General features: G+C 55.7%; 1 protein-coding gene across 2 annotated transcripts in view; it reads left to right on the forward strand.

The window, feature by feature from the left end:
• LOC132911923 (nuclear receptor subfamily 2 group F member 1-A) overlaps window positions 1-20,125 on the forward strand; it is a 50,766-nt gene that overhangs the window by 21,633 nt on the left and 9,008 nt on the right. For both annotated transcript variants that reach the window (XM_060968978.1, XM_060968968.1), the window contains one exon: window positions 426-977. In XM_060968978.1, coding sequence (XP_060824961.1) covers window positions 426-977 — 552 coding nt within the window. The remainder of the gene's footprint in view (window positions 1-425; window positions 978-20,125) is intronic.

The following is a 20,125-nucleotide window of genomic DNA, read 5'->3' on the forward strand; positions in this document are numbered from 1 at the left end:
GTCGATTCTCTTTTCGTCTCTTTCGATGCTTTTCGCAGCGAACGGTATTCCACGGACCTTGTGTTTGCCTAGAGTCGCGTACGGCCGACCAGGCTTCGATCGAAATTCCTGCCGTACCGATTCCGTCCTTTTTCGTTTCCTCGTTTACGCTTGGCCACGGTATCCGATCTCGCGCGTTCGTCTTTCCACGATATTCGCAGGCTCTTACGGAGGAACATGCTCGCGCGCGTTACACGCCTCCGATTTTCCAACAGGATGGTCGTCCAGCGATAGCGGCGATAGACGCTGGATCGCGCGAAATCGTAACGGGATAGGCGGAAGCGTGGACGGTTTATTTATACGGGGAAGATCGGCGACGGAAAAAGCTCGCGCGAAGACGAAAGAAGAGGATCGAACGATTGACGTAGTTGGTTGGTTTGTTGCAGCCGTACAAAGGGGTCGAGTGCCACCGTCGCAGCCATCGCTACCAGGTTTGCCGGGACAGTTCGCTCTGACGAACGGTGACGCGGTCGCGTGTGCCAACTTGAACGGTCATTCTTACCTCTCCTCGTACATAAGTTTGCTGCTGAGGGCAGAACCGTATCCGACCTCGCGATACGGCCAGTGCATGCAACCGAACAACATCATGGGAATCGACAACATCTGCGAGCTCGCGGCGAGATTGCTGTTCTCGGCGGTCGAATGGGCCAGAAACATCCCGTTCTTCCCGGACCTACAAGTCACCGACCAGGTTGCCCTGCTCAGGCTAGTTTGGAGCGAGTTGTTCGTGCTAAACGCGAGTCAGTGCTCGATGCCTCTGCACGTGGCGCCGCTGCTCGCCGCGGCCGGTCTTCACGCCTCCCCCATGGCGGCGGATCGCGTCGTCGCCTTCATGGACCACATCAGGATCTTTCAGGAACAAGTGGAAAAATTGAAGGCGCTTCACGTCGACTCCGCGGAGTACAGTTGCCTCAAGGCCATCGTCCTCTTCACCACAGGTAAAGCAACCGCCCTAACTCTTTTCGATATCGACGTAGCCTCGATTCGCGGAGGCTTCGACGCGGAGATGCTCGTCCCGGCGGAGTTGACGGGCGCCGGATCCAACGATACCGGATAGGCCGTCTTCGTCGTAACTGGCGTGGCGTCCGCGCGCCACGATACCATCGGCGCGACGCGGAGGACGGCCCTGTCGCGACGTATCACGCGCGACTCGTGCCGCTCGATCCTCGACGAGCTTAGAGAAGCTTAGAGAAAGGGGACAATGCTCGGCGCGGCGTGGTTCCCGCGGCCGATGGCAGGGCCGCCGGAAGAAGTCCGATCGCGACCGTCTCTTGACGCGCGCCGCTCGTTCCTAGCTTCGTCTAATCGACGGCAACAGATGTTATCGCGACTCTACGGCTACGGCTGTCATCCGAACCGCGATTCCCGTTCTAGCCCCGGACGAGATTCGCCGACGCGAACCGACCGACACAATACCCGCTCGCTCGTCCACGTTGCGTCGCGCGATCCTCGTCCAACAGCCGAGACAATGCTCCGCTCCTCTGCGCTGTCCCTTCGATCGTCCCGTCTCTTTCTCGCGATAAGTCTTCGTTCGCTCTCGTCCGCGATTAGCCGGAAAATCGCTCATCGATCGTCGGTGTCGCTTGCGACACGCTGGTAAAGAATCCGTTGCCGTTAAGTTTCACCGTCGGACACGTTGCCGTCACCGCGTTTCCCATTGTCGTTTCGTAATTATCGTCGCGTCGGTTTACTTATCGTTTTCGCCGTCGATTCACCGGATACTGTAATTTCGTACGCGTGCAACGCTATGGCGTTCTCTCGATTTCCACAGGAGTGGTACGTGGAAAAGTCATCGAAAAATCAAGGGCGAACAAACGCAGATTCCTTCGATGGACGATGGACCGATAGATCTGCGTTGGGTGGCCGAACGCGTGTGTCCGCGAACGATCGAGCAGAAGGACGAGCGGAACGAACGCACACGCGTTCGGGTTTTAGGGGGAGCACGAGGTCGGCCCATGCTAAACCGTCTCGTTGTAGATACGGGACAACCGACTATTTATTATCGTGCTATATGGCCGCGCTTACCTCGGTTTAGCTTATGCTAATGTCCCGTTTCTCGAGCTTTCCCCTTCCACCCCTGCGTGCTCGTGCTGCCCTCTTTTTCTTCTTTTCCCTCGCCACGACGAAGGACCCGCTTCTTCTTCCCCCTTTCCCTTCCCCAACGACTCTTGTTTCTCTCGTACGACGGACCCAGCGTGGATCCCTTTGCGGTTCGTGGCACGCGGGACCCACTTCTCTCTGCCATCCTCCGGTGTCCGAGCTCTCCTCCGGCTTCGAGATTCAGCGAGATACCTACCCCAGACTCCGACGCTGCACGCTCCACGCTCGATGCATACCGTTGCGTAACTCAGGCGAAATCTCATCCGGGCCGAGCCGGATTCTTATCGCGATTCGCGATTAGTTCCGTTTCCATTCTCCGACGCGCCGTTCCTGTCTTCGCCGACCAGTATGCGTATTTTCTCGCCATCGGTTCCCACTTCCACGTGGCTCGCTCGTCGAAATATCGTCTCGATCGATGACTATTTCGAGGAGCAGCCGGTGTGCCTTTTTTATGCCTCGTAACCGCGAATCACGCGTCTAATTGTTCGAATAAAACGTTGGAACGGGGGCACGCTACATAAAGTACGTTTAGTCGGCTAGATCGACTACGTTCCAGCGGTTCGGCTTTCTCCCGTGCATACTCGGTGACGCGAAAACGCGTAACGGGCGCATCGATTTGGTCTCGGTCTCGACGCGTTTCACGAGTCGTTCCTGGCGGACGTTGTTCGACGGCGAACCGAATGGCACGTCGAAGAGAAAAAACGGCGCTAAACGCGGCTTCGATACGCTTCGCACCGAATCTCCTCTCGTTCCAGACCACCCCGTAGAGACATGCAAAGTCGCGGCGCAGATATATTTATGCGGCAGGGCATTGCGGCGAGGTACGATACCTACGTGTATCTCGATGAGAAACACTCCCACGATTATGTGGCGTACGATGCAATTTTGCCTTTGCCTCGGCGAACCGGTGAGCAATCGGCGACCCACGTATTCGCTACTACGCGCTTTTCGCTTCTACTTGGCGTCTCTCGATGACGATGATCTTACCTCCCTATCAACGACATAATTAACTAACGGTATATAACTTTGGACCGCGGGAAATCTGCCGGACGCGGATCGCAAGTACGCGAGCATAAGTTGCATCCACCAGGCCTCGATATCCGTGGAATAGCGGGCGAAAGACGCTGCGATACGTCGGCCGTTGGTGCCACCGTTTCGCGTTCTAGAAACGTTCGAACCGATGGAAATGGCGAATGGATTTTCGCGCGGCGCGAACGCGCGCGCTACGACGAGGAGGCTAAAGAGCACCGCGAAGCGGACTCGCAAAGGGGGACACCGCGGAGACGACGCGAGGAGAAAGTAAGAAGGATCGTGGCTCGCTGCGACTCGGCGAACCGATATAAGCAAGCGACTAAGTACGAGTACGTTCTCGTTGGACGAGACGGTCGGCGGGGGGTAACCGGATTTCGAGCGGTTAGTCTCTCTCGTCGAAGCCATTCCAGCGACCTGGGATAGAGACGCGCGACGGCGTTAATCACGCCGAAACATAGATCGGCGTGGCTGCGAAACGTCGAAAACGGTCGGAAACGGATCGCCGAAACGAAAGGCCCGGCGAGGAAACGGAGGTGGACCCGACCGGAATGTCGGCCGGCGGCGGCGGATCAAAGTGGCAGCGAGCAGAGAAAGACGAGAGAGACCGGTAACCCAAATCGAAGGGAAATCCAGCAGCGACGGGAATAACGCCCGTGTCGTTGGAACGCGAGAGCGCCGATGATCGCATAGCCGCGTTTCCGTCACTGTAGTCGCGTCCTCGATCCTCCCGGCGTATTATTGACGCGTTTATCGTTGTCGTTATTATCGCCGTCTGTCGTTCGCGCTCACCTGTTAACCTCGGATAATTTATCGACGCGGTGAAACCGTCGAGAGAGAGAGATAGAGAGAGATAGAGAGAGTGGGAGAGAGACGAGCTGGAAATGGAAGGGACGCGACTCGACTCGATGCGATTCCGCGTTCTTCGCATTCTCCGCGTCACGGTCTAATCAGCCTCTGTCACTGCGCCGACCGGGCTTCGCGAGAACCGTTCGATTCAACTTGGGAGCCGGTCGATTCCCCATCGAGAAGGCGCGATAAATTCATCGAAAATTGCGAAACTAGCGACTAACTCTAGCGATTGCAAAAATCTATATATATATATTGTATAAATATACATATATTTATGACGGATGATATGGTAATAGACGAGGCCATGTCCCCATTAGCGTACATTAGCGTAAACGCTTTGCAAGATTTTTTTGATCGGAATTTCTGAAGCGACGCGAGTTGCCAGTATTACGTGTCCGATTTGCAGGGTGCGAATTAACGAACGAGGATGAGTAGCGGGATGGGAGAGAAGCGAATCCGAAAAGAATAACAGATCCAGCAGATTTAGCGAGGATGGGCCCGTAATCGTGGTCGGTAAGAGACTTACTCCGAGGCAATTTGCAAATGTACGACGAACTTGAGAAAACTGTGGGGCGACCCTCTCGATCGGACGTATATTTTAACCGGTTCGGCGATCGGAATTTAGAAGAGACGCTGGTGGATTTGCTAGAGCGGAAGAAAATCACGAACGAACGCGTTGTAAGTATAGCGGGCGCGAAAGAACGGAGAGAACGAAACGAGGAAACGAGAATCGAAGCGCAAAGGGATGAGTCGTGGAAAGAGAGGGCGCGTTATCTGCGAACCCGGGACCACGAGTACCGAGTCGCGGTCGGTTCTCTATCGGGCGCATTGTTGCTCGGTGTCGAGTCGGGGTCGCGTCCCCCAACCCTTGACTTTGAGCGTTACCCATTTTCCTTTTATTATCTGCCCTCTTTGCATCCGCGCGTCGACGCTCCGCATCGCGCACGCTCGCTATCGGTCGAAACGCATCTCGTTCGCGAAACCTTCGTTCCTTCGATTTTCCACGCGAAACGAAACGCCAAGCCGCGTTTTAATTACTCGTCGTCCCGTCCGTTCGACGATGCAGCCGTTTTCTAAATTCTCTTCGGTTCTTTTCTGAATTCTCTTCGGCTTTTGCCCGAGTCGCGGACAGAAGGGGAAAATTGCGAGATCTCGCTGCTGGTCGTGGAACGGAGGGAATCGCTGGAGCAGAAGCGAGAAACGGAGGAAGAAGTTGACCGGCCGTACGATCTCCGTGGTCGGTCGCGTAACCCTTATCGGCGTATCGCAGGGCAAAGGGTTGCCCCGGTATTAGAGTAAGCCACGGTATTAACCTCGGAGTTTAATATAAACGACGACGGTAGCTGGGACAAGGCGTCGTTTCGGGATGGCGAGGGTGGCCACGTGACCGGCGGACAATGCGAGCCGCTTATCGACGTCCTCGGCCGAAACGAACCCTCGCGGCTCCTCCTCGCTCGTACGTACCCCTCCTCGGTTACCGACCCCCCGACCCTAAGCCCCGAGTGCCGCGCGATCACCGAGCCAGCCACGCTTAACCTCGTACCGCGGTATTACCAGGCCGCTGCTCGGCCGACACCTCGCTTTTCCGTCCGTATTTCCGTCCTTCCACTGCCCCGAAAACTCGTTCGACCGTGATATCGGCCGGCGACGCCGTCCGCGAAACAAAGCGTTCATCCTTTTCACCGATTGCAGGCTACCGCGCCGACCAAAGGGTGAATCCGCGAGGCTACGCCGGAATTTCACGTCCTTTCGCGTCCTCTTACCCTCGATCTCTGTCAGTCCGCCGATATCTCGACGAACGAACGCCGATTTTCGTCCTCTTCGGCCGACGCCACGATTCAAACGTTCCTTTTTCACCTTTAAACCCAGTTTAATTTCGTTTCGGTTTCTCGGTCTGTCCGTGGTAACGGCGTTCGTTCGACGTGCCTCGCGAGCTGTTGAAAGGACGCGGGGATCTCGACGGTGGACCGCGCGCGTTCTTTCGTTGGAATCGGCAGGCGAGTACGCGCGAGAAATTGGAGAAAAAAGTAGTGGAAGAGCGGAGAAGGGAAGGTTGGTCGACGTCTGTCGGTGGCGGAGCACGTTGCCCGGTTTCGTCGAACGGTCGACGCAACGCGAACAGAAGAAGACGGGATTTTATTTAGGCGCAAGCGTGTTTTATGGCCCCGTTTGACACGGGATGCCGTTAAATATGCGACAGACCGTGCGCGTTTCTCCCCGTCCCGTCGGCCAGCCTGCCGGCACACCCCACGAGTTCTTCCCCTTCGCTTCCTATTCTCGCCGATGTCTCTGTTATCGTTCCGAGGATCCTTCTATTAACGAGACCGCGCCGCTGCCGAGGCAAACACGCAGGAATTTCGACGTTCGAAAGACTCGTTGGCGCGTTTCTTCCACTTTCGTTCGCGACCGACGCTCTTTCTTCGAAGCAGCGCTTACCGCGAGACGCAAACGGCGAATGACGAAAGGCGAAAGGCGAAAGACGAAAGGCGAAAGAAAGAAGAAAGGCGAAAGAAAGAATAAAGGCGCCTGGAAGCCGCAAGTCGTTTGGTTGTTTTTTCCACGGATTCCCGAGGTCGTTAGCGTCGTCGAAACGGCTCTAAATTAAGAACGAACGCGGTCCGAATTTGTTGCGCGTGCCAATTTGCACGTTCGTTTGTTTGGCCGATCGAACGAAACGGACGCCTCGAGAAATTCGGCGAGAATTGGCCGTTGGGCGCACGACCGGAATTCGCGACGGAATGCAGGATTGGCAAAGGTGGGACGTGGCGAGGCTGGAATTTAACGCGACACGAGTAAACGCGGGACGAGTAAAAAGTGGATCGAGTCGCGTCCACAGTCGCAGAGAGTAAAACGCGGAGGGGCGAAAGGACGAGTGAATCGAGTGGCGGCTAAGATAGCGGCGCGGCGTGTGGGAGAGGATCCGTTGGCGGGTGCACGCGTGGCATTCCTAGTCCCACATGCCGAGCGTAACCGTCGGAACGTAGTGGAACCGCCACCGCTTCCACCACCAGACAATATCGCGCATTCACAGATTGCGCTGTCAGGCGGTCGAATAATATTCGGGGTGACACGCCATGTATCCGCTATGCGGTACGCCGACTGGCCTGTATGAGTCAGCATCCCCTAACCGCGCCAACGCTGCCACGCCGCGTCGCTCCGCACCGCACCGCGCCACAACGCGCCACACCGCTCCGGGCTGGCACTGTAAGGGGGGTCGTCGGTGGCGAAGAAACCGAGGCAAGAAAGGGAGCGACAAAAAGAAAGACGCAGGGTGAGAGAGACGCGGCGAGGAGACAGAGGGGAATCGGAGGAAAAGGGAAAACAGCGAGGGAGGGAGAGACGAAGCGCATCGGGGTTCTTTTTCGGTTCGAATCAGGAACGAACGAAATCTCGTGCTACGGTACCACGTGTCCGTGACCGATCCAATTTTTTTTTCTCCACGCTTCGATACACGGATACTCGCTCGCACGCATACCATGCCCACGCTGTTGCGAGCAGGCGCCCGCGTTCTCGTCTCAATCAGCAACATCTCGAACTCGGTATTGCCTTTGCCAACGAGATTCGTCACGCTCGACGCGCTTTCAACCTCTATACCGTGTGTCGTCTTTATATCGTCGCTCGCAAACCGTTCGCAAGCTCGTTCCAACCGAACCAATTTATTCCGCGTAAGCGTCGCGTCGTCTCGATACGCTGATTCTTCTCTCGATCGACGAACATCGCCAAACATCGCCAAACATCGCCAAACATCGTCCGCGTAGAAATCGCGAAACCCGAGAGAACGACTGCTGCTTCTTCTTCTTCTTCTTCTTCTGCTTCTTTTGCCGTTGCTCGTCCCATCCATACCCCACCTCCATTCACTTCCCGTTCCTCGATGCTGGACTTTAATTAATCCGATTTACATCGAGCCGCATCGGCCCTCCACGACCGTGACAGAACCCGGTGCGCATACCTTCCGTTACTTCCTAATGGGGCACTCATTAGGAGGGAAATAGCCTACCGAAAACGTCCATGCTGCTGAGAATTACACGGACGGCGCGCGTCTGTTACGCCCCGAGGACGAAAGGACGAAGGGAAAAGAGAGGGGGCGCGCGCGACCGTTCGAAAAGCGTAATGTAATTAAAACGCGCGAAAACGAGCGGGTAATTGGCGATGACCGCGACGAACGAGTACCAGTCGGGGAAATTGGAATTCGTCCGCGGGCAGCGTGTAACTATTTCGATGATCGGTCGAGCGAGCGGAGGCCACCATCCGCGACCGGGATATCCCTCGAGTTCCGCGCCAGTGCTCGGAACGCGAGGCTTTCGGCGGCGCTGAAGTGTCAGGCCACTGATAAGCCAAAGGCATTAATTTTACGGGCGGACCCCTTTGCTCGTGCCATGCTCCCTATCCAACTAATACAATTACGTTATAACCCCGTGCCGAGTCGATCCTCCACAGCCCCGACTCTCTCTCTCGGTCTCGTTCCTTCTTTTCGCCCCCTTCCGGTCGCTCGGTTCGAACGCGCCCTCGTTCGTCCTCGATTTTCTCCGCCGCAAAATTTGCTTTGCGAAACGGACTCGCGGTCGACGATCGAAAACTCGATCGCGATCTCGGTAGAACCTCGGCGGCGGGCCGATGGCGCGCGCGCGCGCGCTACGTCGCTTTTTCTCGCGGTCGAGTCGCGCCACGAGGACGGACGGTCTACAGAGTTTTTGCTATCGCGTTACGGAACGGCCGTATGCTAAACGAGCTTACGACTAATTCCCGGATGAGATTCTGCGGGACGGACCGTGTCGAGTCCTGCGGTCTTGAACGGGATTACGCGGCGGACGAGACGGTGTTGTTCGAGCCGGGAGAAAGAATCGCGTTCGTTTTTATCGGTGTTGACGCGAGAGACGATGTTACACGTAGAAACGCGAAAAGCATCGCTCGATGCCCCGAACGCGTCTAATTACACGGTCACCTTTTTCGCGAACGTTCGTTAGCCGTGGCGCGGTTTCGCTCGCGTCGGCCAGAGATACGGTCTCTCGATCGTCGCGAAAATCACGCCAAGAGAGTCGGCCGAGGAAAGAGGAAAAGAGAGCGAGCGCGTACAAGGGGTTGGAGGAGAAAGAGGAGAGAAGGCAGAGAGGACAAGCGGGTCGAGCGAGGGTTAAATAATCTGATTAGCTGGTCTCACTGACCGTCGAGCGAAGTATGGAAATGAAGGGCATTCATTGGACAGCGGCTAGTACATCGGCGGTTGCGGGGATCGCGTTGCGAGCATCACAGGAGGGTGTCCGAAAAGGGTGACAAAGTTAGCCGGGGGCTCGTTGCGACTGCGTACACCGAGGCGTACACGGGCCGGTAGACTCGCGACAATTAACTAACGAGCAGTTGACACAACTTATCAAATCGTATCGCGTCACGAAACCAACGTCACCGCCACCAGTGGCGCGGCGCGACCGTGTTGTCCGGTTATTCCACCGGGACCTGGTTTTTTCGTCGTGTACGCGCCTCTTTCGATCGCCACGCGAAGGAACGTCCGGTCCGCGATTACGAGCACCAGCTTGGCCACGACGGAGCAGCGGTCCTCGTGTCGCGCGTGCAACGAGAGGCGAAAAGCAACGACGCAACGGCGAAAAACGACGGGAATGTTACGGGCGTGCAACGTCTGAGGATTTTACCGCGGATGCACGCAATTCCATAATCAGCCGTGCGCTCGAAACACGCATCGCTGGCCATCGGCACCCGTTACCCGCCTTCTTTTCCCATGCGGTTCGATAAACTGGTTCTCTCTTTTCGTCGCTGTTTCTCGCTTCTCGATTCTCGTGCTATTCGCCTCCTCGCTTGCCACCAGCCTTTGCCCGTTTTTCCCTTTTCCTTTTCCTTTTCCACTACCGCGAGACGCTCTCGTTTACTTTGGCCGTTTGGCAAAGGCTCGACTCGTTCGTGCTTCTGTTTGACTTTTTAAATATTCGCCGGAGGATCTCGCGGAGAAACGTGCGGACTCGTGCGAAGGGAAGGCAAGAAACGCGAAAAAGAGCAAAGACGGAGGAAAAAGAGAGACGCGCGTGTCGTGGAGGCACCGTAGCGCGTACGTAGGTGGACTTGAATGAAAGCGCGAGAGTCAAAGGCAGAGCGAGAATGACGGTTAATCGTAACGCGTGGCACGCGGTACTCGGCACTCGCCGTTTATCGAGTTTCGCGGTCGTCCCGGCAGCCACGAAACGGCACTTTCCACTTTCGAGTCGGCCGTTTCCAAGTTAATCTAAAAGCACCCTTCTTTCTCGCAGAGTACCGCGCTCTTTCGACGGCCCGTTTTCCCAGTCGCGAGATTCGGCCAAACTCGAAACCAACGTTCCATCTATCGACCGTCTCTCCCTCCGGTTTTCCGAAAATCGGAAAACGAGCGCGACGATGCCGATCGTTTACCATTTTTCCAGCGTCTCCGCCTCTTTCGCCGTTACGCGAGAGGTAATCCCGTCTCGGGAAAAACGACAGCGGACAGGTGAAACGATAACGATGCCTGGCTGGAAACTGGCCCGACGACTAAATCTTCCTCTCCTTTCGGCCTTGCGCGACTTTCCCCCAAGTCGAGTTCCTTCGAATCGAACGACCCGGGGAATCGTATCGGTACGGCGAAGATTCATCGCGGGACTACGAGTTCGAATAGGTTCGGAACCGGTAAATCGTCGTGCGGGAAAGACTGGAAGGGTGGTGTGAGCGAAGAAAGAGCGACGCGCAGCGAGAGACAAAGAAGAAGGGAGAGTACGGAAGGTAGAAACGAGGTCCCGGGCAGTCGAATATCGTAGCTGGTTCGTTGGTTCGTCCGTCCTTCTCTCGGAGCGTTCGCTCGGATCTCTCGAGAGATCCGAGATGAGAGGGCAGGCCGACTCGGATCCCGCGAGTGGATAATTATTAATCGTTATTTTCGCCAATCACGGCCGTTTATCTCAAAGCACGCAACGCCAATTATCTATCGGCCGTTCGACCGGACGAGGAAAGACGAAGGAGACGACGTCGAGTCGAACGCGAGGAGAGAAAAGGAACGCGCGGCGAAATGCCGAGGAAAAAGGACGAAGCCGGAGAACCGGTGAAACAAAGAGGGTAGAGAGCGAGGGCGAGAGAAAGAGGAAGATCGACTGGATAGGACTAGCTAGCGCGGCTCTTACGTCGTTTAGCCGTATTCTCCTCTTTTCGATGTTCTCGATCGCCGCGCGTTTCACGCTGCTCGACCAGATACATCCGGCTCCATCGCGTCGCTCTTCCTCCCGTTCGTCGTCCTCTGTCGCTTCGCCTGCGTATCGCACTCTCGAAAATCACGGTCGCCACGCGAAAATGCTCTAACGTCTAAGAATTAGAAACGTATGTCGTCGTCGTCGTCTCTTCGAGAGTCGCATCATCGAAAAGTCGCGTTTCCTTCGCTTTCGAGAAAACGCCGACATCGTTATCGCTAGCATCGATACCTCCTAATTGCGAGCAACCTTTCGCAGAGACAACTTCTCCCGCACTATTTGTATACGCTTAATTACATACGGTTATTTGTTATATACAGTTATTTGCATACGGGAAAACGTCCCATTGCGGATCAGAGTTACGATACTTTGGAAATTTTGTTCGAACAGTACGCGCTGATAAAATAATCGACTCGTATCGATCGGCATAACGAACACGAAGGCTCTGCGTAATAATTTCTCCTATGCCGTCGATGGGTTCGCGTCTAAACGTTCTGACGTTTAAGGGGTATCTCTCGAATTTTGTTATCCGATCGGAATGAAAAATGTCACGCTGCTGAAAATGCCAAAGATTTTGTCGATATTCGGACTATGTCCACACCGCAGTCCCCGTTGCAAAAACCCGACTAGAACCAACTATACTGTAATTACTGGGAAAAGTTAGAACGCTCCGTTCCTCTTAACGTCAAGACTTTTTCGAGTCGCCCAATATTCCGTGTCGAACAAAATTTCTCGAGCATCGTTGTTCCGATCCGTAATGGAACATTTGCCGTATATAAGTAAATAAACGAATAGACAGATAGTTGCAAAGTAATTTTATCTTTGATAAGTAAGAAACAAGCGGAGAGGAGCGGAATGGTGTTTTCTTGCGAGGGAAGAAACGCAACAAAGGCCTTCGAGACGGCAGTTGCGAGAGCCGTGGAAACGACAGCGATACACGCTCCACTTTGCCTACGAAGCCAATCGTTCGACGTCCGCCGTTTCTCTGACGCAAAATGTCGCGTGATTTCGCAACGTGAATTCGCACGCGTCGCTATTTTTATCGCCTGGTATTCGTCACGAGTTACGGCCGATTTCGCGGTAGCCGCGGTGTCGCGAGACGATAAACCGGTTCGTTTTTTCGCTCGTTTCGATCGAGAAACAACTTTCCGTTACGCCCGTCTTTTCGACGGTGCAATTTTTCGAGCGAGAACGCTTTCTCGTTCCGGCAGCGCGATCAACAGCAAAGAGAACCCGATGAAACTTGTCACTTAGCCGGCAGGACGAAAACCCCTTTTGGGCCAGGAAGGGAATCGCAAAGTTGCGGAGTAGCGGCGCCGGCCGGCGTTTGTTCGACTCGAAACGAAGTTTAAAACTCAACCGCGCCGCCAATCTAATTCCGTCGCGGATCCAAGTTTCGTCGTTCTTGGGTGCTTTCGTCGCCGAGACGAAGAAACATCTCGTGCCTAGGGACGAGTTTGCTTTCGAATGAAAGTCAACTCAGTCGGAGAGAAAGAGAGAGAGAGAGAGAGAGAGAAAGTCGAAAAGCGTGATCGTCGCTGGAAAATTCGGATCATCGCGTTTTCGATTCGAAAGAAGCGGATCGGACGACTCGCGAAACGCAGCGAACTCTTCTGGGAATAAACGCGCGAGGATAAAAGATCCGTCGTGCCGATTTCCAGCTAGGCATTATGAGAGAACGCGGCCTATAGAGAGCAGAGCGTCTTTGAGCGCGTCGAAGAGTTTCGAGCACAATGCGAACCGAACGAGATCTCAGGACCGCGACACAATACCGGACGGACGGACGCGCGACTGTCGCTCGAATAAATATCGATCATACCGATGCCAAAAGGAAATATTATTTTCATATTTGGTGTGCACGTTGCGTCGCCTTTTTGGGACGAACAGCTGTCCGCTTGCACGCGGGGACAATGCGGTCGCGTAATCCAATAACGGCCGACCCTCGACCGCTGCAGCCCGACCAACGTAAGTCGAGTCGAGTCGAGTAGAGTGGAAGAGATGCTGGAAATCGTTTGACTCGCAACACGGACGGGACACGGGAAGATGGACGATTGCCCGGATGACTCGTCGTTTCGGAGCAACGCGACGCGACGCGACGCTTCACGACGCGAAGGTGCGCGTGGCGCGTCGCACAGCGTCGCCTTCCAAATCGAGCAACGATCGGATCGGTCAAGCGAATCGCGATAACGCGCTCGAGGATAACCGGTTATGGAAAGCTCGGCCGGTTTCTGTACTCGACGTTTTGTAATAACGAGATATTAAGGTAAACGGCGACGGTATCTCGTTAACGAGGATAGTCGAGCGATGTTGGGAGCACGCGCGACATCGAACAAACAGGTAGGATTACGGATTATTAGTGGCGGCCGTGGCGCGTACAGCACGCAACCTGCGGCCTCGTGGCCTCGTCTCTGTCGCAATGGACGCGGCAAAGCGACGGGGCGAAACGCTCGCATACGGCAAATCGGATAATCCGGGCGACAATAGGTCGGCAGGTTAAGCGTGTTTGCTCTTCTCTCGAAGACGCGCTCGCGCGACAATGGGGCCTGCGAGAGCGCTTTTCGTGGTTCGAGCGGAAGGAAAAAAGGCCGTAGAAGAGGGAGAAAGAGCGAAAGAAAGGCGACTGGTCCGGAAGAAAGAAGCCTAGAGAGGGCCGTTACCTATTCCGTGGAGGTTGCGAGCGACGCGACGGTACGGAGCGAAGGGAAGGCGTTGGAAGAGAAGGTAAGGGAAGGAAGAGGCGATTTTCGGCGAAAAGAAGGCGCGCACGAAAGCTCGGCGGCCCGGATGGCACGAGTCGCAAGCGGGCCAAGTGCACGCCCGAATCGGCCACAATGAGGCTAATCAACCGACGAGTGTACACACAATCGACAACAAACCATATATATTCTTGGACGGCGAGGTCGGTCGAACGGTCGCAAGAACGATCTTTATCTCGGTAGGTCGCGTCGCCTCGTTCCAGGCTCTTTGCGCCCATCGACGTTTGTCCGATGAAACCACTCGGCCGAAAGAGACGGACAGCCGCCACCAGCTGTCTTTTCTCTGCGAGCAGCCGAGAACGAGCCGCGTCGAATCGCGCGGCTCTCCGTCCCGACGATTCCACGGATATTTAAAATCGGTTAAGAACGTCGCCTTTCGAACGCTATCGTCCGGCTAATTAAAATATTTCCATCTCGGACGAGGGTCGGGTTCGTCGGTAGAGGTTATCGCGATCCACGTTTCGCCAACTTTCGCCTGGAATCGCGACAGTCGGTGCGCGTCGACGCGACCGACGGCAGAGTGTCCGAGTGGAGCGGAGAGTACTAGCGAGAGCAGGAAGGAAGAAAGAAAGAAAGAAGAGACGGACCGGACGGCCGGAAGGAACGCGCAGCTGCCAGAAATCGACACGCCTACGAGGATTCGGGTTTGAAGAGGAAAACAGCGTAGAATGGATAGACGAGCGAACGGTCGAGAGGTCGTTATCTCTTTCATAGGGCGCGGAAAGCGAACGATTCGACGAAAACACGGCCCATTCTTCGGGCCGGGCACGCTCGCACGCTTCGACGATCTCCGCTCGAACCAAGAACCACGATGCCTCCGATGTCGTGGCATTACGCGCCTGTCAATGTACAAATCACAGCCCATTTACTCCATTGAAAGCTGCGCTCGTTTAACGACACTTGGACAGGAGGTTGGGTCGTAAATTTTCACGGAGGAATCTCTCTTTCTTTTCTCTCTCTTTCTCTCTCTTTCTCTCTCTCTCTCTCTTGCCTTCGGCTCTGCTCGTTCGCCCTGCGAACGAACTCGGTTCACCGAGAGGAACGTTCGGATCGTTGGAAAAACGCGCGAATATCGCTTACGCGAAGCGCGTGGAAATCTCCGACGATGCTACGAGTCTTCGTCCCGATCCCACCTCGTCTCATCTGCGTATAATTGCGCGCTTCCAACTCGCGACGCTAGCGGAATATCACTGTCCTCTGCAGCACGCACCGACCGTATCCTCGCCGCGATATAAACAGGTTGCTAATCGAGCGGACGGAAAAACGCCACGCACGAGAGTTACTTGGCCGTCGTGTTTCTCGCCGATGCTTCGCGTTCGATCGGTTTTCGTTTTCGCCGCCACCTAATACGCGAAATAATTCCGCGCAATTTCCGGCGATCGCGACGAACGATTCCACGATTAATCGGATGTCGTTCGAAAACGCGACTCGCGATACTAGACGTTACAACGTGTAACGAGTACGCCAACATCGATGCGTCGATACCCGCGTACAATAGGTGTAGCAAAGAGATAACGAACACGAGCGGAACGAGTCGCGCGTTGCGCGGAATTAATTTCAACTCGATGGAAATTGAATTACATTTTTTCCACGAAACCCGCTGAAATTCCCGTTTAAAGGTGCGTTCGTACGGATCGTAATTGCAGGAAATTCGATCGGGTGCGCGCCGGAGATTGGATTATCGCGACGACCAAGTTTAATTCGCGACGTAACCGCTGCCTGGCCGGAACAACGCGTCACGATCGACCGTTGGAAAAAGATGGACCGCCAACGAAAGCAGCGAGAAAGAACCCAAAAGTGCGTGCGAAAGGCAAAATATTCGGCGATTTGGATGCCAACGAGTCACCCGATGACCGAACGAAACTCGAGGCAAAGAGAGTCGAGTCGCGGCCGACGAGTCGAGCCGATCCGAGCCGATCCGATCCGATAAGTCGAAGCCAAGGCGGATCGCTGAATCCAACGATTCGCCTTCTTCTCGAACGCGACCAACTTCTCCACTACCATCGGCTTCGCCTCTCGAAACCCGTTCGTTTAATCGCCGCGCAAACCGCAATTTACGATAAACCGTCGGTAATAGTCGACGTGGTTTCGATGGACGACGACCAATAGACGTAATTTATCGCGCGGTTCGGGATAAACCCCGCGTTGATGGAACTGGTACTCGGTCCAATTCGAGTATCTTCGGCCGACTAATCGACGCCTGGTCGCGCCGAGTCGCGCGTAAACTATCTTTTCTCGGACTCGCGGGTCCCGGCCAGCCGGGGCACCGAGGTGTGACCACCAGGCGCGGCACTCCACAGACCGGTTACTTTTTTCCATTGAAACGCGTCGACGTAAATCGCTCGGACTGTCCTTTCTATCGGCCGATATTCACGGTGAAGCGGCCGCGTCGCCGCCCGTATAAATCAACAACGAGAACCGCCAACTGGATATTCGCGACGCGCGACCGAGCTAAGGAAACGGCACAGCGAAACGTCTCTCGATCGTCGATACGCGATTCCGTCGCCGTTTCTCGTCGTCGTGAGAAGGAATTTCGAGTTGGAGCGAAGATCGAGCCGACGCGACCGCCGTTCCGTCGATCGTCGAGGTTCGGGCGCGTTGTCGAGGACGGTGCGATAAAGCGAGTACGCGTCGCATGGCATGGCACGGCGCGGCACGGAACGACGTCGAGCAAGTGGACGCAGAAGGAGGGAGGAAGAAGGAGAAGACGGGAGGAAAGGACACAGGGTCCGAGACCCCCCACCGTTCAATGAGAGACATTTCTCATCATTTTCCATTCAGAAGGTCTGAGTTATAAGCCCGCTACGTCCTCTATCCTGGCACAATCGTTCGATTTATTATGACCGCGAGAACCGCCTAATGAATTTAATTTCATATTTCACGGCCGGTAAGTAGCCGGGGAACGACGGCGTCGTGAATCGCGCGAGGGACGCGGGGGCTGCCGCGTTTACCCGGCGATTTAGCTGTTGCCTGACTCCGTGGGCCGTCGCCGGCCGGTTCGCCGTCGACGAAAAAGAAAGGATTCGGGGATCGTATCTGGAAACGGACGAACGAGGGTCGCTCCTCTTCCGGAAGGTATTAGGCTGTTCGACTCCGATATTTCTCGAGCTTTCTTTCGCGAGCTTTACAGCGCCTGCCTAACCCGTCGCGCGCTCTCGGCCAGTCCCTCTCCGCGTGTATATCTCGCGCCAACGTTCCTCCTGGAACGCGGACACCCAACGCGGCGCATAAAAATCAAACGACCAGCGACCGCTTGTATTCTTTATCGTGGCGCGATTTATCGTACGGTCGAGGCCGACCGTTACGAATGGCACGGAGGGCAAGAGTCGCGACGATCGAACGAAGCAAAGTCCAACGCGAAGTGGCGCGTTTCGAGAATCGCCTTGACTGGAGGAAGAAACGCGGTCGAAAAGAAGCGCCTGGTTTTCCGGCTTTCGCTGTCGGGCTGGCAGAACGGCCGTCTCCCACTCCTTGTCGGCGCGACGGCGAAATAACGGTTGACTCGCCGTTTGCCGCCGGTGGCCGCCGCTCCGCGCCGCAGGAACGATCCGCGGTAGTTAAGTTATTAAATTTATCTCCTCCAGCCAGACTAAAAATCGCGGTGATTTATTATTTTTTGCTGCTTAACGACGCGGCTACGGAATATGGCCCGGAGTAAGTACGTCTCCCCAGTTTCCAGACCCGTTCCTCTTCTTCTGCTCGGACCGCGCCACGCCGTTGCGCGCCTCCTAGCTCGTCGGCTTTTTTCCGAGCAAGCAGCCGACCCTCGGGATAACTCGCCGCGATAAATTTCCCTCCTCGCGGTTCATCGTCGTTCTCCGGTCGCTCGCTTCGACGAACGAGTATCGCGACCGACGTCTCTCTCTCTCTCTCCTCTTTGTCGGAACGCATCTATCGAGGGTGTCTGCGATCGGCGACTTTGGCCACGATTATTCGCAGTTGCGGGCGAAACGAGAACGAATCGAGAGGGAAACGAGAGCGAAACGAGAGCGAAACTCGGTGCGAACGTCGACGACTCGACGATCGGTGGATCGGTGCGCGAGTAAGTGGCCGAGACCGGACGGCGGAAGGTGGCGCGTGTGACGCGGCGAATACAGGCGAATAGAGGCGAGTAGAGGCGGGTAGAGGCGAGTAGAGGCGAGTAGAGGCGAGTAGAGGCGAAGGGAGGCGCGGCGCGCACGTAGGTTCCGCATTCTTCGAGTAGCCGAGAGCGAGAATGCAGGCTCGTCCTGTGGATGAGCGCGGTAGTTGCACCTTGACGCGATGCAACCGCGACACGGTTCGCTTCGCTTCGCGCGTACTCGATGCGCGAGGCACAAGGCAGGGCTTTTCTCTCTTTTTCTCTCTCTTCGCAGTTTGGTCTACGGGTCGACTAAACGGAGTCGCGGCAGGGCAAACGGGCAGACGAGCGAACGAAGCAGCGTGCGAGCGATCCACCGACCGACCGACCGACCGATGCAACGACCGTGCGACCGAACGACCGATCAACGGTCGGCCGACTAACTGGCCGGTGCAGAGACGCGGCGAGGGCTAGCTGGCTGGTCAGGCAGCCTTCGAGCAACCGAGTAGGCAGGCTGATGCACGCGTAGCTTATAAAACGACGGATTCCCTCGAGTATATCGAGAGACTCGTTCTCGCGCACGAACCTTGACGCTAATGGCATGCATTACCGCTAATAATAGTCGAAGGAAGGAGGAGAACGCACGGCGAGAGGGATAGAAACGGAGATAAACGCAGACGGGTAGAAGAAACGAGATACATGGAGCACGGGCGTTTGGAAAAATTCGCGCGTAATTACGACCGAACAAGAGGCAGAGAAAAAAGAGCACGAGCGCGTGCAAGTCCCGCGCTTCCTGTTCTCTCCACGCTTTGCCGTTTCTCGCCTTGTTCTGTTCGAGCTGTTCGCGCGACGCGGAAGCCGGTGGTGCTGCGCTCGCTCCTATCGCTCGATGCTTTCTTCGCGATCGCCTCGTCTTTCGTTTCCTCTTTCCGCGAAAAGACTCGCGTCGACGAGCGATCGCTTTCGCGAGTGCATCGCGCTTAAAGACGCGCTTAAAGACGCGCGCTGACCACGGTCGATACCGTTACCGCGCGTCGATGACCTTTCGCAACGTTCGGAAACGGACGCGGCTACCGTTTTCGAACGAAACGAAACTACGAATCTCGGCGACGCGTTCGCGCTCGAAATTACGAAGCTGTTGGAAGCTAACGTAACTGGGTAGGCACCGATCGGTCCGTGACCGGAATAGCCAGCGTGGTTATCAAAGAGAATCGACAGACGGAAGACGGTCGATCGCAGGTGACGCGAAGCAGCTGGCGGTCGGAGATGCGGAGATCCGGAGACGGAACGCGGGGCAACGCGAATCGACGTCGTCGAGAAGCTGCACGGTCATTCGGGCTAACTAGCCGACCCGTTCGGAGCAAACCGACTCGACTAATTGGAAAATTGCGTGGCCGCGTGAACGACAACTAACGCGATTCCTCGATTCGAGCGAGCAAGTCGACGAACGCGAGTTCCGACGAAGGGAAGATACGGAACGGTGGGCGCGACGCGAACGCGATCAGAAACGACGAGGTAAAAATCCGTGGATAGGTGGTCGGATTATTTATTTGGTCGGCGGCCGTTATTACGCCGAACCGTGAAACCACGGAACGAGCAAAGTGGCGAGGGAGCGGAGGGTATATCGAGGCACGGGGCAGCGATATCCCTCGTGCCGGTAGGTTGCGACCCCTGCTGCTGCGGCTGCTGTCGCTTCCTGGGGGAGCCACGACCCCTCGTACTTGGAAAATAATTCTATTAGGTTATATCGCGGTCTGCGTGAATGACGCGAGCACGCTTCGCTCAAGGGTGGTCAGGGAGTCTGCGGTTTGTTACGAGTAACCAGGGTCGCTCCGTTCTCTTCGCGCAACGAATCCGCCTCGGGCCTCGCGCTTCCTCCTAGATTGCCAGCGAATCTTATTAAGCCCCTAATTACGTCCAATCTATCGCGTTACCAGGCGTCCGTGGAAACTCGCTTCCCTCTCCCCTTCTCCTATTCGTCTACGTATCTATCTATCCGCCCGTCTATTCGTCAGCCCAGACTTTCCCAACCTTCGATAGGAATTTCCTGGTCGTCGAGCGTTTAACGTTCGTTCGGATCGCGCGAATATTTC

The sequence above is a fragment of the Bombus pascuorum genome, chromosome 1, assembly GCF_905332965.1.
Source record: "Bombus pascuorum chromosome 1, iyBomPasc1.1, whole genome shotgun sequence".
NCBI lineage: Eukaryota > Metazoa > Arthropoda > Insecta > Hymenoptera > Apidae > Bombus > Bombus pascuorum.